The sequence below is a fragment of the Seriola lalandi genome, unplaced genomic scaffold (genome assembly GCF_002814215.2).
Source record: "Seriola lalandi dorsalis isolate HSWRI2012SDOR001 ecotype SW California unplaced genomic scaffold, Sedor1 jcf7180002054915, whole genome shotgun sequence".
In the NCBI taxonomy this organism is placed as follows: Eukaryota; Metazoa; Chordata; class Actinopteri; order Carangiformes; family Carangidae; genus Seriola; species Seriola lalandi.
The window spans coordinates 189145-204414 of NW_019525467.1; the positions used below are offsets into that span (position 1 = coordinate 189145).

The 15270-nt window shown below is 42.1% G+C and overlaps 1 protein-coding gene across 1 annotated transcript; it reads left to right on the forward strand.

Annotated features, from left to right (window-relative positions):
• Window positions 1-1550: 1550 nt before the first annotated feature.
• bmf1 (BCL2 modifying factor 1) lies at window positions 1551-14350 on the forward strand. The gene is made up of 4 exons (XM_023430974.2): window positions 1551-1699; window positions 3731-3927; window positions 4597-4799; window positions 9639-14350. Exons 2-4 carry the CDS (start codon window positions 3756-3758, stop codon window positions 9753-9755), a joined length of 492 nt encoding a protein of 163 aa, XP_023286742.1. The 5' UTR covers window positions 1551-1699; window positions 3731-3755; the 3' UTR covers window positions 9756-14350.
• The last annotated feature ends 920 nt before the right edge of the window (window positions 14351-15270 follow it).

Below are 15270 nucleotides of genomic sequence, written 5' to 3' on the forward strand. Positions count from 1 at the left end.
ATATAGTTTGTTTGTGATGTCTGCAATATTTGTGTTTTAACATTCAGTGGGACAACCAGTTCTTTTTTGATTGAGTTTTGCCCAATCTCTAGATGCTACATGACTTCATGTATTTGCAACTCTGAAGTTTCTAAGACAGTGTGTAGAGTAATAATCACTTCCCCCTTTTCTGTGATCTCATGATGACTGTTGTAAGACCTAACTTATGGTTTCAAGGCTGATCTATATCAAAAAGCTGTTTGTTTTTGTGAAACAAACAACCTACACACATGTGTTCTGCTACAGGTGCCTAATTAGATTGATCAAGATCTAGGCCACTACCAGTGGGATCTAGATCATTTCCACCTGCAATGAATAAAAAGTCATAACTGTTTCTCAACGAGGTTTGTTGATTTAACCAGAACATACTTGGGGTTCTTCAAAAACTTATCAAATTTGATGTGAGAACGTGATGTGAGATGTGAAAACATATGATGAAATATAAATAGGCAAAAGTTGAAATCAAATGGCAAAATGTCATCTTAGGCAGTTTAATGAGCAGGCCACATAAATCCAAAAACAATAACACAACAACACTCAAGGACACGTTTAAGAAAAAAAAACAACTAACCATCTATCTAATTTGCACTGAATATACATCCACAAAATGATAGTGCCACAGTAAGTGACTCTGTATTATTACTGTAATCTATTAATTGGGCCACCAGTGTGTAAAATAGGAATAGGAAATAACATAGTACTATAGAGGAAAATACATAGTGTATTGTTGTATTCTCATAAGACGACATAAGCTTTAGTCAAAGGCATGAATATTTTCATTAATAAACAATGTTTCTGTAAACTCATCACTCTTAAATGTCATTAAATATGGAGGATAATTACATCCAATAATCTATGAACACTTGTAGCTTTGTGTAGCCTATTCCTTTATGTTTTCTTTAAATACATTGCATGGCTAAAATCCTCCCGGTGACAGCAGTTCACTGGTTTCTGGCCACATGAGCACAGTAGTAGAGTGAAAGCGGTCTCGTGCTACTGGGAATTTCCCGTCCACGTGTCTGAATACACGATAGAGAGGGCTGGATAAAAACAAACCCGTTGATTGGTTGACGTGAAGCACCCTTAAAGGGACATTCCCTGCTCTGGGTGAGATGCTGTACAGTTGGCCGACAGAAACACCCCCGTCTTTTAGGAGGAGTATGCTGCATTCACGTGCTCCTCGGATAGTTCCATTTCCCGGGCTGGGAAGTCGTTCTTCCGACTTCGGTGAGTTCATGTGCATTACGTTGGCATGTGGAAACAACACAGACGCTACATAGAAGATGTGCTGCATTTAATTGCTCAGACCGTTAAAACAAACACGTTGATAGCTGTTTCCAACAGCCCCACTTTCCGAGTTGTTGTTCCGACTTGAGGGGGCATTCACGTGAATTTTGTCATTTTGAAACTCATTTATCCGATTATTCCGCACCTCATGAAGGCCGGGTTATTTACTAACTTTCCGCGCCACGCCCCGGCGGCGGAGTCAGTTTGGAGCTGACGTCGGCGAAATGAAATCGGCCTGCTGCAGTTTTCCTCACAGAATGGAAGTAGTCGTGGAGGTGATACGGACTAAACTCGCTTGACTTAGCAGGATATTGAACTCGGTGTCCTTTTTCCTGAGCAGTAGACAGCCATAACAACGAAGCCCATCTCTGTGGTAAGTTCCTCAGACACACATTTAAAAGACCTATTCCGCGTGCACTTTACACCTGCTTGTCGGCACGGGCTTTAACGTTAAGAAACACTCGCGTCCTTAGGAAGGAACAACAACAACAACAACAACAACAACAACGGTGTTGTCGGTGGTAACAGCTGCAATACATTTGTTTCGATATTTGTTTTGTACATTACTGTGCCGAAGCATTAATGTAGTACAACTAAAAGTGATGTTTAGTTTAATTCAGCCCGTCATTCATACAGCAGAGATTTTAAATATACCGGCTTTCCCGGTTTACATAGCTCAGTCGGTGAGTGGACTTCAGACTGCTGGTCTGTTTTTGCGGTGTGTGTCTCTGTCCTGTTTCAGTCTTTACTGAAATGTGGTGACTAACATTTTCTGCATGGATTAAAATAATTGAATGGATTAAAAATTATTTAATAATAATGATATTACCTAAGGCGTGTACTGCAGAAGTTTGTTTTACAAATGTTTTTTACCTTATTTTACATCACTGCTCATGTATTTTGGCATGCTGTTTTTAAATCCTCTCTGACATAATTCAGGTTTCGAACATGTTTTTCCTAAAGACGTTATCAGCTCGTGGATTACTACTTAGACTTTTCGATAAAAGAAAGTGTCGCGAGATTCTGAACTTGAGGAGGTCATGTGTCGTTTCAGGTCTGGATGTGCATAATGTTAGATAAGGTGCAAATTGTGTGATGTGAGGCTCTTGATGCCGTTGGATAGAAACTGTGTCAATAAGAGAACTGCCTCACCACCACCACTAACCACTAACCCACCTCTCCCTCCTTCCCTTTTGTTCGGGTTATTTTGTTTGCAGCAGGGGGAGCCACTGTCTGACACAAACACAGCTCAGTGCCTGACGTAAAGCATTACGGAAAGCAACCTTGGACATATAGAAGTTGAGCCTGGGTTTTTCTCCTAAGTCTTCCATGTTCTTACTCTGTGTTTGTCAAAACAAAGCATTAAGTGGTTTTACACACAGGGTTTATTGTGAACGCACACAGTATATCGTGAGGTCTGGGTATGCGAGAGACAGGCCACTCTGCTTATATTGGGTGAAGAAATTAAAACTCCTTCTCAGGGAGCTGGCTAGCTGACAGACCAGGGTAGAGAGAGTGGCTTAGGATTTTCCTCAAAGACTGTCATTACGCTTTTGCTGTGGACCCTAATTTGGAAGTGTGGTAGTAGTCTAACCCTGTATTACAACTCACTGGTGACTTGGGGGTTAGTTGGTGAGGCAACTTGAATTTCACCCATATTTTGATAACTCTTTGACCCACTATATGATTCAGGGTTGAGTGGAGTGCATCATTTACATTGGAGAGATTCCCAAGTGCTCCCTGGGATTCTTGTGGTAGAATTGCTTTAATAAATCATAATAAGATTGTTATTATTCTTGGTATCAAGTTTACATACTGTTTACATTTCACGTATTATATGTGTACTGCGGACTGATACTTGCTATGGTTTGGTGTAAAAGTACCCGATATAAGTTGGTAACGAAGAAGCCAGGCTCCTGTTCACAGGGCTGCTTAGCAAAGATGGGACAATCTACCTCTCATTTAACCTTGTCAGCCAAACTCTGTCAACTCTTTATGTAAATATGGCTCAACTGAGTCTCCTAACCACAGTGAGTTGTGCGGTTTCATCACTGAGATGAACAGAGCCATTTGTCTAAACAAGCGCAGAACTCTTTTCCACAAATGAAGGCAGATCATTTGCTCATTTTCTCTTCCCCAACTTGTCCACTGTGGTTTTATTGATTTGAGGGCGCTCATTATAAACCAGACAGGTTGCCTATAATGATAATGAATGCTTTAGAGGAATGATCGAATAATGAATGTGTCTGAGATCATCTCTTCAGGCCTAATGTAGACTTGTCCAAGGTTACCATCATTAGTGAGGGAAACTTGGGATGCCTTTGATTTATGTACTTACTAGAAGGCAGATGTTCTGTATTCAGCTGCTGTAATAACTTTTATTCTCTGTCCTGCTGATTTTAAGGTTGCTCATCTCATAGTGCCACCGTATGGACGATGAGGAGGATGATGTGTTTGAGCCAGACCCCCACTGCTGGCGCACCACATTCAGGGAGATAAAGTGTGAAGACCGGGGCACACAAACACCTGGCCCAGCCCTGGCACTGAACAACGGCATGCTGCCCTGTGGAGTCGCAAAGGAGCCCAGACCACTCTTCTACGGTGAGGCTGACGACATACCGGATTTCAACAGAGAAAATGGAACTTTGCGCTGTGCGTGATAAACGTGTTGTAAAACTGAAGCACGAAACTATTATGTGAGATTTACTGTGAGAAATGGGTAACAATGTTGCTGTACTGATCTCACCCCTGGCGCCTGATAGTCGTGATCACGGCAGCTTTTATGGTCTGTATGGAGTGTACCCAGCTGCTTTGCTATTCAAAAGGCGCCAGACTGGCATTGTGACTGAATGGACGTGACAGGAGTGCTCACCTGTGTAAGCAGCAACTGTACAGAGAACTGATTATCAGTGACAGCAAAGTTACATTGGCGCCATATACACGTAATCATTCCAAAGTAGCTCCATAACAACTGACTGACCTCAAATCTGTGTCATGCAAGGCTGATGTGTGTGAGTGACTTATGAAACTCTTCAATGACTCATAGTGTTTAAAATGAAATAAAACAGCAGGGAAAGTTGGGAAAGTTGTGATTAAAGTCGGATTGGTCAAAGGCACAGTCAGCAGCACTTGGCTCTTCGAATCTGTTGTGTTATCAGCATAATCTTAATCACAGTAAGGCCTATCAGGTGTCATTGCTGTGTCCAGATTGTTATACCAAACACTTTTGTTGTTTACAAAATAATAAATATCAGCCTTGACACTCCACAGGCAACGCAGGTTTTCGATTGCACTTCCCGGCACATTTTGAGCTTGTTGGGGATCAGGAAGCGAGGCGACAAGGAAGCGGAGAGGAGCGAAACGGGATGGAGCAGCTACCCCGGCAGCAGCCTGTGGCGCGCAGTGTGGAGGCCTGCATTGGTCAGAAACTCCAGCTGATAGGAGACCAGTTTCACCGGGAACACCTACAACTGGTGAGGAGGAAAGATGCACAAAATTAAGACACCTCGGCCTCTAGTTTGATTGCAGTAAATAAGTGCAACTTGCCAGTTATACCTTCAGCAGTAACAGAATTGGCCTTCAGTGTTCTAGGTATTCCTCTGACAGCTGACACAAGATTATATTTCTCTGATTCATTTGACTAATATATTGCTACCTGTAACTTCCACCAGGCAAACAAATCTCTTTCCTGTTATTTAGATAGCCCTTAGATAGGACACAAAATAAAATGCCAGCTCAAATCAAACTTTCACTATGATAATATAATGACAGACAGTGTTCCACCTTGGTTTACCTGCTGTTTGTGATTAGTCTGTTGTGGGCTGGAGGCTGCGGGGACTCAGTTGTAAACTGAAACTTTACTTATCTATAACAGTGTTATGTTGTCTCTACTGAAAGCTGAGAATATCAGTAGATTAAATAGGTCAAACTATGGGCTTTTCATTTTGGGGTTCCACTGGTTTTACTATTGTGTTGCTGATTATGCATATCACCACCGCCATCAAACTAGAGGACAGTGTGTGTTAGTGTGTCTCTTTTTGTGTAACTGTGTCAGGATAAGAGCGCTTTTATTAAGTCAGAGCAGAAAAGTGCAAAAGTCCACACATTAACAACACCATCTACACACTTTTTTGTATCCATTTTTGGATCTCATGTTGATCTGGCAAAGCTTCATGGTGGGTCAAAAGTTTGCTCTCTTTTATTTTGTTTGCTCCATAATTGTTTTGGAGAGACTGTGCACATGCAGAACTTCAGCCCAGCCCCCCCCCCTCTCTCTTCCCTAAAGCCAAAGACTGAACCAGGACAGCCCTTCCCCCACCTCGCCAACCCCAGGCCCTCCCCCTGCCTCCTCTTCCTGTTTATTTCTCTCTCTCCCTTTCTCTCTCCTGTTTCCTCCGTGTGCTGTGAAGGCAAGTGGCATGGAGGATGCCTGGCCTCAAACTAAACACCAGCACTGTGGTCAGGGTGACACTGTCCACTGACTCGATGTGCTGTGCGTAATGTCACTTCTATGTGGGTGTGTTGTAAAAACCGTGGCACACTGTCGCTTCTTTCGCTGAACCATCAAAAATATACACAAACCCTCGGGAGACTTTCCGCAGGGTGCGAATGTCTCGTTGCACAAGTGATAAACAGTCGAACGTACATATTTACTCACACATGCGGCACGTTTAGACACACGTATCCACACATACTGATACGTCCAGGAAAAAGCAGAAGTGGCGGGAGTAGGTAAACATGTTGTAACCCGAAGCTCAGCGCGTGAGCCCCGGGGAAGCAGCTGTGGTTGCAAGGAGTCTCCAGTCAGCCCCTTCCCTCGGCAAGGAGCGGCCACAGGAGACACCCAAATAAGAGGTCTGCGCAGCCATAATCAGGGGAGGGGTGATATAAGCTTATATATGAGGGAAGGAGGTTTGGAAATGAACCTCAAATGATCAAGTAACAACCATCTTCAGTCGTCTTAAAACCTCACTTTTGGGAAATGGAGCCGTCCCTGCCCTGCATATAATATACTCTTTCTTTTTACTTCATAACCTGAAGTGTCAGACAGTTTCTGATTTTCTCATGCGCTTATCAAACTGAAGTTATTTATACCCTGGCAGCTCAGCATGACTCATGTATTGTGACACTGGCAGACACACATAGACAACCAGACGGTCAGACAGGGGAGGGGTGGGGTTGCTGTGAAGTGTGTGCACGGCTGGGATCTACTGACGCACAACGGAGGCAGGCCTGGGTCAGGGGATGAGGAAGTGGCTTGGGCTCGTTTTGCTGGTTGAGTAAACAACGGCGAGGACAGTCAGAGTGAGAGCAGCCCTGTGAAGTCACATCCTGTGCAGATACATATTGTGGTTCTGAATGACCGATAAAGAGAATAATGTTTTTGCAGACATTATGAAGAGTACGAGAATTTGTAATGCCAAGTTGCAGCATGACAACTGCTGACACCTAACTACGTTTCTGCCAGTGTGCGTGTGTTGACTGTCTGTTGCAGAGGGACGTTTTTATAACGTGTGTTTTAGATGCGTGATCCCACTGTGATGTCTCTCTAATTGCTATTTCTGACTTGGGTTGTGCAATTAATTGTATTGTGCGTGCGTGCATGTGTACATGCTCATGCATGAATACACCCATACTTGTTTTTCTGCTTTTTGCTGTCTCTCACTTCTCACTATCACACGGTCTGACAGTCAGTACAAAAACTCTCACTTGATAATAGTGTTACTGTTCTTCAGTTCTCATTGCTGTCTGCTCCTGTCAGTAAGTGATTGCAGTTAGTCAATGCAGACACTTGTCCCTGAGCAATCCAAGTGCCTTTGGACTGCCATCTTCTTGATGGATTTGGGAGCAATGTGGCTGTGAGTGTTCTCCATAGGAGCCTGTGGCCCCTGGCGAAAGGAGGGATTAGGTAGCGAAGGGGTGCTGGTGGATGCTGACAGATAAATTGCTCCTCAGTCAGATAGGGCTGGAGGGGACCACGAGGCCCCCAGAGGATGGCTGACATTAGCCGGCCCGCCATTTGAGACACGGCAATAATGACAGTCACAATGGCAGGAAGACTGCTTCAGCCGGCACAGGGCAAGGAGCAGAGTTAGGTTTCATCCCCATGTTTTTTTTAAAAGAGCCGACTCCTGGTGCTTTCGATAGGAGGTGTTGAAAGCAGGGTTGAATATCGTGCGCGCGCGCGTGCGTGCGTGCGTGCGTGCGTGCGTGCGTGCGTGTGTGTGTGTGCGCGTGCGTGCGTGTGTGTGTGCGTGTGCATGCGCGTGCTTGTGTCTGAGTGTGTGTGTGTCTGCACATACGCAGTGTTTGTGGCTTTATCTCTTCACTGTTCCAGTGAGGGCATGACACCCTCTCCTTTCGGCACTTGTTGAGGGGGGAGGAGTGTGGCACTGGACTAGAAATAAAAACACATGAGGGCTGGTTTTGGATATTTTCTTTACATTCATTTTTGTGTGATGATTTTTGTTGATGCTGGTGTCCATTTGTGCTGTTCTCTATCATCTAATACCACTGCTCTTTGTTTGTACTTTTCCTTGACTCCTTGTCTCCTCCCTGATGTGACTAATCCACAGTTTCTTGCTATCGAGGCTGGCCTGTTTGCTCAAGCGATAAGGCAGAGCTTCTGAGCAGCTGGCTTGACAGACAGCCCGCATGGGACACTGATAACACACGATCAGGCTAGTGTCAGAGTGATGACACTGAGCATCTGGCCAGACTCTGCCGCTCTATCACTGGCTAAATATAGATCCAAAGTTTCATTTTGACAGTCACGACTAAGTTGCGACAGGCCTAAGGACACCTCTCACTCTCTCTCGATGGCTTTCTCAGCTTGATAGAGTGGAGGGCAAGAGGTCAGCGTCACAGGAACGTTCTGTTTCTGTTTATAAAGATTAATTGCTTCTCATGTAGCTTGTACTAAACACAAGCTTTGCAGCGTGATAAATCCCTCAGTGGACTTATTTTACTCCTGCAGCTTTTACTATCGAATGTTGAAACCGTAAGATCCATAAAGTATTACGTATATTGATATACAATATAAATATAATTGCACAGTCATTCTGCTTTACTCTTCTCTGATCCCAGAGTTGTAACTAACTCTAGTCTCATATAATTTAGCTTTAAATTTAAAAGAATCAAGGTTTGCCAAGTCGAGCCACGCTGGCTGCCAACAGAGCCTCAGATGTATCATGGTGAGCTCATCCTCTCTGTACTGCATATAAATATTGCCTATGTTTATATGAAGCAAACATTATGCTATTATAATGTCCTTATCAAAATATCCCCAGGCAAGAGTTAGCTATGTCATCCAAGAGAGAACTGGTTTTATCAAGATTTGCAGCAGTCTTTCCTGTGATTTTTCTCTTTTACATCTTGATTTTTCTTTTGAACAAACAGCAAGTAAGAGTAAGCGAGTAGTGTGTACATACGCTGGTTGAAACCTGGCAAAGCTTATGCAACACCATGCAACGTTCACCACATATTGATAAAGAGTATAGAAACCCAGAGGCTTATCACAATGGCAGTTCTCTGTCTGGTAACTAGGTCAATGTTTGGACACTACTTCAGCAGTCATGTAAACATTGCATATCTAATCTCTGCCTTTAGATATTTTGCCAAGAGAACGTAGTACATTTTGGTGCATTGTCATGAAAAACTAATCTCAAGTTACTTTACAACCTTTATGTTCTGAAAATAGAAACAGTATTATCAGGCGTGGTGGAGTCTGGGGTCTGCCTTTCGTCTGCTCATGAGCTGTTGGACTACTGTACCTGCAGTGTTTCTCCCTGCCTCTCATCAAGGGCTCCCTAATCCCATTTGGTGCAATTATCTTATCTCAGCTTCTCAATGGCAGAGATAGCATTACCCCCCCCCCCCCAATCACACACAATCCAATTGGCTCGCAAACCTGAGAGAGTCTCCTACTGCGCCACTAGCTGCTGGTCTCTGCCAGAAAGATTAGAAAAAGTGTGACCGTATGAGTTGTGTTTATGGCTACTGTCTACTGGGAAACCCGGATTGTGTAGGGATCCCACACACAAAGAGAGGCCTCTCCAATAAGTATTGTTGGGGACAGAAGCAGACTGTTGTGAAAATATCAGCATCGTTCCGGTGTCTGGTTTTGTCTTACCCTCTTCACAGTTGACCCTTTTCACTCTGCTCACTGTCAATCAAGGCACATCACAGCCAACACAAGCTAAGGCTCACACTGAAAACCCAAACCAGTGATTATTTCTAGCACTGTATTGTGTGATTGAGTTTCACTAGAGTGCACTCACTGACATATGTTTCATCTTTATTTGTTGTTTCAGTATCATCAAAACCAAAGGAACCACGGGCCGCTGTGGTGGCGCCTGGCCGCAGCTCTGCTCAGCCTTCTGTTTGACAGGGGGTTAATTGCTGGAGGAGGTGGAGCAGGACGGAGGTGAGGGGGTCTTCCCCTCACATCCCTTTCCTTCATCTCTATGAGGAACTGGACTCCTAATGGCACTGTCAAATCTTAACACGGGTCTGTTTTTTGGGGGGGAAATAGAAAGGAGACAAAAGGTCACCGCGGGACGGAGACAACCAACTTTTATAAAAGGTCGTGTGTTTTTTTCTTTCCAAGAAGATGCCATGATGCTCCGAGATTCCTCTACAGGACAATGTTCATATTTTGGTATACGTGTGGTGTTGTAGTTTTGTACAGTACATTGTTCTTGTTAAATTTTTTGCACTTCAACATGTATCCATCTTTAATGACCTCCACAGACCCTGGGAATGCCTTATTCAGTGTCTTCTGCCAGAATGAGTATTGAGCAATTTTGACAGGCAAGATGAGATGGTTTGGAAATGTGGTGTGAGGTTTTCTTTTCTGAGGTTTCCCAGGTGACCAGTCAAGTTGATTTACTAATTTTTCCAAAGAGGCAACTTCTCAGAACAAAGCATTTTGCACCCCACCTCAATGGATCATTTGTCTTTTCTTATTTCTTTTTTTTTTTGTCTTTGTGTTTTTTCGTTCTCCTCCATTTTCTTTGGTATGGTATTAAGTATGAACATGATCCCTCAGTTTCATTCAAAACATTAGGAACAAAGTAAAGTTTTACGAAAAAGTTTGCACACTAGGAAATGTAATCTAAATATCTGTTAATGTGCACCGATCTTTATCTCCAGCTACATTTCAGATAATTAGTTTTTGTTTTTTTTTGTGATGGCTCGGGAAGTTTCAGGGTGGAGTGAAAAACTGAACATCACTCTCAGGTCAAACAAGTCTGGTGACTGTCAACAAACCTGCATTCAGTCAGACTGAAAGCAAGCACTGGTTGATGCTGTTGCCAAAATTTGTCAACAAGATTAATGACACTGCAAATTAATATAAAAAAAGAAGTACAAAAATTGTGGTTAGCTGTAACTAACAGGTGTTACATTAATTTACAAGACCTTTGAGCAGTAACAAACAACCCAATTAAAAGTAACGAGCCAATGGAATTACTGTAAAATCAACACACTGTTAAAAATTTTGAGGTTTCGCCCAATTATTTGAAAAAATCACTTTCCATGAGCTTCATTTGCCATATACCACTTTGGACTATATGCTAGTATCATTGCTGTATGTTGCCATTTTATCCCTGTAGTTATCAGACAACACTGATTCAGTTTTCTCAAAGACATCGTAGTTGCTCAAGGGTGTTTGTTACTGCGCAGTGCAGAGGGCATCTTGCCAGTTACTCTAACATGTATTACTTACAGCTACCTGTGTGCGGCTGAATGATGTCAGTGATGTAGCACATTACCGGATATTTAGATTAAAATTAATGGTGTGCTGACTTTTGCCTGCAAGGAAGAAAACTTTGGAAGCTCCAGCACTGTGCACTAAATTATACCATTAAGCACATTGTTTGCTGTAGATAAGTAACATGTTCTTTCCCTCCAAAAATAACATCTCAACTGCCATTACGATGTTGATATTAATTTCAACCAGTTACTCAGTTTTCCGTTTGGCCTCGTTTCCGTTCTCATTCTCCGATACAAGTTTTCCCCTTAGTTTTAGATGTGTTCTTTTCATGTGATTGTTTTCAGACCTCCATGCCCTTGAAGTGGAGCTGTGGATCCACTGTTTTTGCACTAGACATACACCCTTCAAGAGTTCAGATTGTTACCTAGCTAACCTCTGTCTTGTATGAAGGTTTTCAGTTAGTTTTTCTTGCCACAACATTTCTGATTTCTGACAAAATAATCAATCTTGATTGACCTGACTGAACACAGTCTGGACTCTGTATTGGATATGGGTTCTGAAAATTTCATATGCCAGTGTTTCAGGCTACAATAGAGTTACAATAGAGCCACATTCCTCGAATGAAGGTTTCTAAGTCCTGGTTTGCTTTTCACAACCAGTGTGTGCTCTGAACACCAAACAATACTCCATCATCAATCTGTGAAACAGAATCTCCACCTCTCTGGCTACCTTTATGGTGCTTTACATCATGAGATATTCTGTTGGGTGGTCTTGTATTGTCTTTGGTGCTCAGATCCAGATTTGGCACATTGTTAGCATGTGTAACCACCACTCACTCAGCAGACAGTCTCCGAAATGAAACAAAAGTGAAAAAGACTGTAATTATTGTTGAAATATGAATATGTTTGAAGACACTGTTGAAGATGCTGTTTGTTATATTTTCCATTGCTGAACCCAGGCCAATGTTTGGACCCAAGGAGCAGTACATATCAGGGTTCTGTAATTACGTGCTCCTTACAATGTGTCAGGTTTATCACTGCATAATTAGGGTTTTCTCTCATTTTCTTAAAGATGTCTCAGGGACAGTCTTTGTGGGCTACTGGTAACCTTGAGAATCTGTTACATGGTTAGAAGAAGAGCAGCGTTTTCACCCATGTATTTATGACGAAGCCTCTCGAGGTATCGTCAACTCTTATTTCCTCTTCAGTTCAAATTTCCTCTTGACCAATTTCTCAGCACACACATAAAGGTACAGTTTGACTGAGGAGTCTGAGGCTGACTTGCTGACTGTGGTGGTGACGGGGAGTCTACTGAGCATGTAGTAAATAGGCGTGTGAGGTGCACTGAATGTGGTTGTGGTTATAGTTTCCTGCGGATCCTGAACGCTGAGCCAGTCCCTGTAGTGCCCCGTCTCACCATTGGCTCTTGACTTCCTCTTTGTGCTGCTCCTTCATTACATGGGTATTGTTCATTGGTTCATTTTCTTTCTAATTTATTTTTTTTCCTTTTTATTTATTGTTTGTATATTTGCCCATTTCTACTGTATACACTTGTGTGTGCAATTACGTCTTATTTTCCTTTTTCTTTTGTTTTGGTCTTGGACTTGTATATTCCGCAGTTGTTTGACTCTGTGCAGAGCAAGTTGGCCTGCATTGTGCCTGACATTGCTTCATGTGATAACGAACCCACAATCTACATTTTTAGTATTCCCCACAACTTGTAGGTTTAAAATGGGGGCTGTAACAAGTTTGTAGTTTGGCCTTCCCTGCAGACCAGCAGCTATGGTCACTTTGAATTCATAACGGTCGTTTTGGAAAGCAACCAAAATGCATTTACAGTTTACAGTGACCACAGCTGCTGCACTTCATGGTGAACAAAACAACAAACCTCTTACATTTACCTTCAAAGCCTACAGGGGTGGGCGTTTGATACTGAAAAAATAGATTTTGGGGTGGAGTATTTCACTTAAAGGTTGTGATTTTCCAGGGATGGGCCCAACCAGTTCAGACTTTTATCATTATCTTCCACCACCCAATTCCCCCAGTCATCACGGTCAGATTCACAATATGTGGTTTAGAAAAGAAGTAAGCTTCATTACAGTTTAATCTTTCAACAGAATGTGACCTTTCCCTTGTAATTAATGAGTCATTGCCCCTTCCACCCACTGCTAATGATACAGACGTCGTTAGAAGTGCTTCAAAACACACAAAAAGGTTGCCTTCCTCTCAAGTCACAGGGCGTTAGTTAATGTGTTCAATTCTTTAATCTTGATCATTGTGTTGTAATCAACATGCACTGGAAAGTACTTTGTATCTGGAGATCCCATGGGTCCCTTATCTGTTGTGTGTTAATGTATAGTATACACTCTGGATTGTTTTCTTGGGCTAATCTTGCCATGTGTCAGCTGTATATCTGTGCATTGACCAAGTAGGCTGTGGACTGATGGCCTGTTTGATACATTGGAAAGGGTTACAAGCCACCATGGTGCCCTGTATAATTTTGTTAGAATAAGGTTCCCAATCTGCACTCATCACAGCATATGTGAGTGTAGAAAATCCCTAGAGTGGGACATGTATTTTATGGAAACCGCAGTGTCTTGAATTTTGTAGTCCACTTTATATAAATTTGAAGTTTTTCAGGAAGGTTTTGATTTTGATTTTTTTTTAATGATAACATTTCTTCTTCATGGTCTTTCTTAACTTTTTTAAAATGTATTTTCTTAAGAAAAAAAGGGTCTGCTTTTATAAGGACAGTTCATGCTTGTAAGATAATTTTTAATACGAGTAGGATCCTTTTGAAGTCCATGAGATCAAGGGCATTTTTTTTTTTATAAAAATGAACTTGCAACATTCCTTGCACATCTCATTGTGGTGTATAAACAAAGCCAAGCAAACCAAAATATTTCATGGTTGTGGTTAATTTGGCTCGTGAGCTGATTGCTATGAAATATCTGCCCTTATTTACAGAACAGATAAAGTGTAAATGTATTTCTAAAACCCTGGAATATGCCTTTAACTGCTCAGTTTCAACGAAGTCTTGATTATCACACACTCTCTGTATACCAAGAAATGAGACCCAGCGAAAATGTAGCATTTTTGTAAACATTGACTGTGTGTTTTCGAGACTCTACTGTGCACTCATTTTTTTGTGTTTATATATATTTTTTGGTTGTTGATATACTATGGAAGTAAAGACAATTTGTTATGTAGTGCAATATGCTGTACATACGGAGCTTTGCTCTACAAATCTTTTTTTCTGGATTTCTTGTTGTTTATTGGTACTTTTTTCAATAAAAGTTTATTGAAGGTGTCAAGCTGAGTCAAGTTTATGTTTGGATGACAATATTACATACAGCATCACAGCTGGATTCACCGGACCACATACCATGCTGCCACGATTTACAGTAGCTTCTGAAAAGAGCTATTTTTAAGTTTTGCTACTGCTACACAGCCAATGTTAGCATTAACAGCTGTTTACTTAACAGTCTTGTCAAGAGCTTCAGCCATTGTTGCATTTACAAGACAAGAGGTTATAATAAAGAGGCAGCCTGGACACTACAGTGACTCGGTATCGGAAAGTGATGAGACAGTCCGACCAGGCTGGAGTTCACTGGTTAGCATGCTTACTTAAAAATAGCTCCTTTAAGGCAAAGAAAACTCAGTTTTCCTTAAAATGTAAAAAACCATGTAAGAGAAATGAGAGAAATGGAGAAATCCCACCCCTACTTATAGCTAAGGTCCAATAGGGATATCGGATAAGAAAAAAAAGTTACAAAAATAAAATTCATGCACAATAAATATACATATGTCATAAGTCCAGTGTTTCACACCTGAAAACTTTTGTTGCTGTTTTTCTCTTCTCTCACTCACCAAACAAGCTAGAATGTAGTGTGCTTTATTTCAGACAGAAAAAAAAGCTATAGAAGAGAAATTAATTCCCTCCTTTGCTCTGCTCCCACTCTTTTTAGCCTGGGCTTTTATTTTAAGGAGGTCTCTATTGTGAAAGTAAGCCACTGATGGATTAGCCAAGTGTGTGAGGCTAGCCAGGCATTTGAAGCCGGCCAGGCGTTTGGCAGAAACTGTGCCCATCACATCCCTCCTGCTGCTAGGTCATTAATTTAGTGGGACCAGTGGGGCTTCCAAAACTCTCTAATAACTGCTGTCTGCACACCACACACACACACACACACACACACACACACACACACACACACACACACACACACACAC

Bases quoted from the DNA above. Each gene is read 5' to 3' on its own strand.
- bmf1 (XM_023430974.2), top strand. From the start codon at position 3,756: ATGGACGATGAGGAGGATGATGTGTTTGAGCCAGACCCCCACTGCTGG. The intron at 3,928-4,596 runs GTGAGGCTGACG...GACACTCCACAG, and splicing joins GCCCAGACCACTCTTCTACG to GCAACGCAGGTTTTCGATTG. The intron at 4,800-9,638 runs GTGAGGAGGAAA...TTGTTGTTTCAG, and splicing joins ACCGGGAACACCTACAACTG to TATCATCAAAACCAAAGGAA.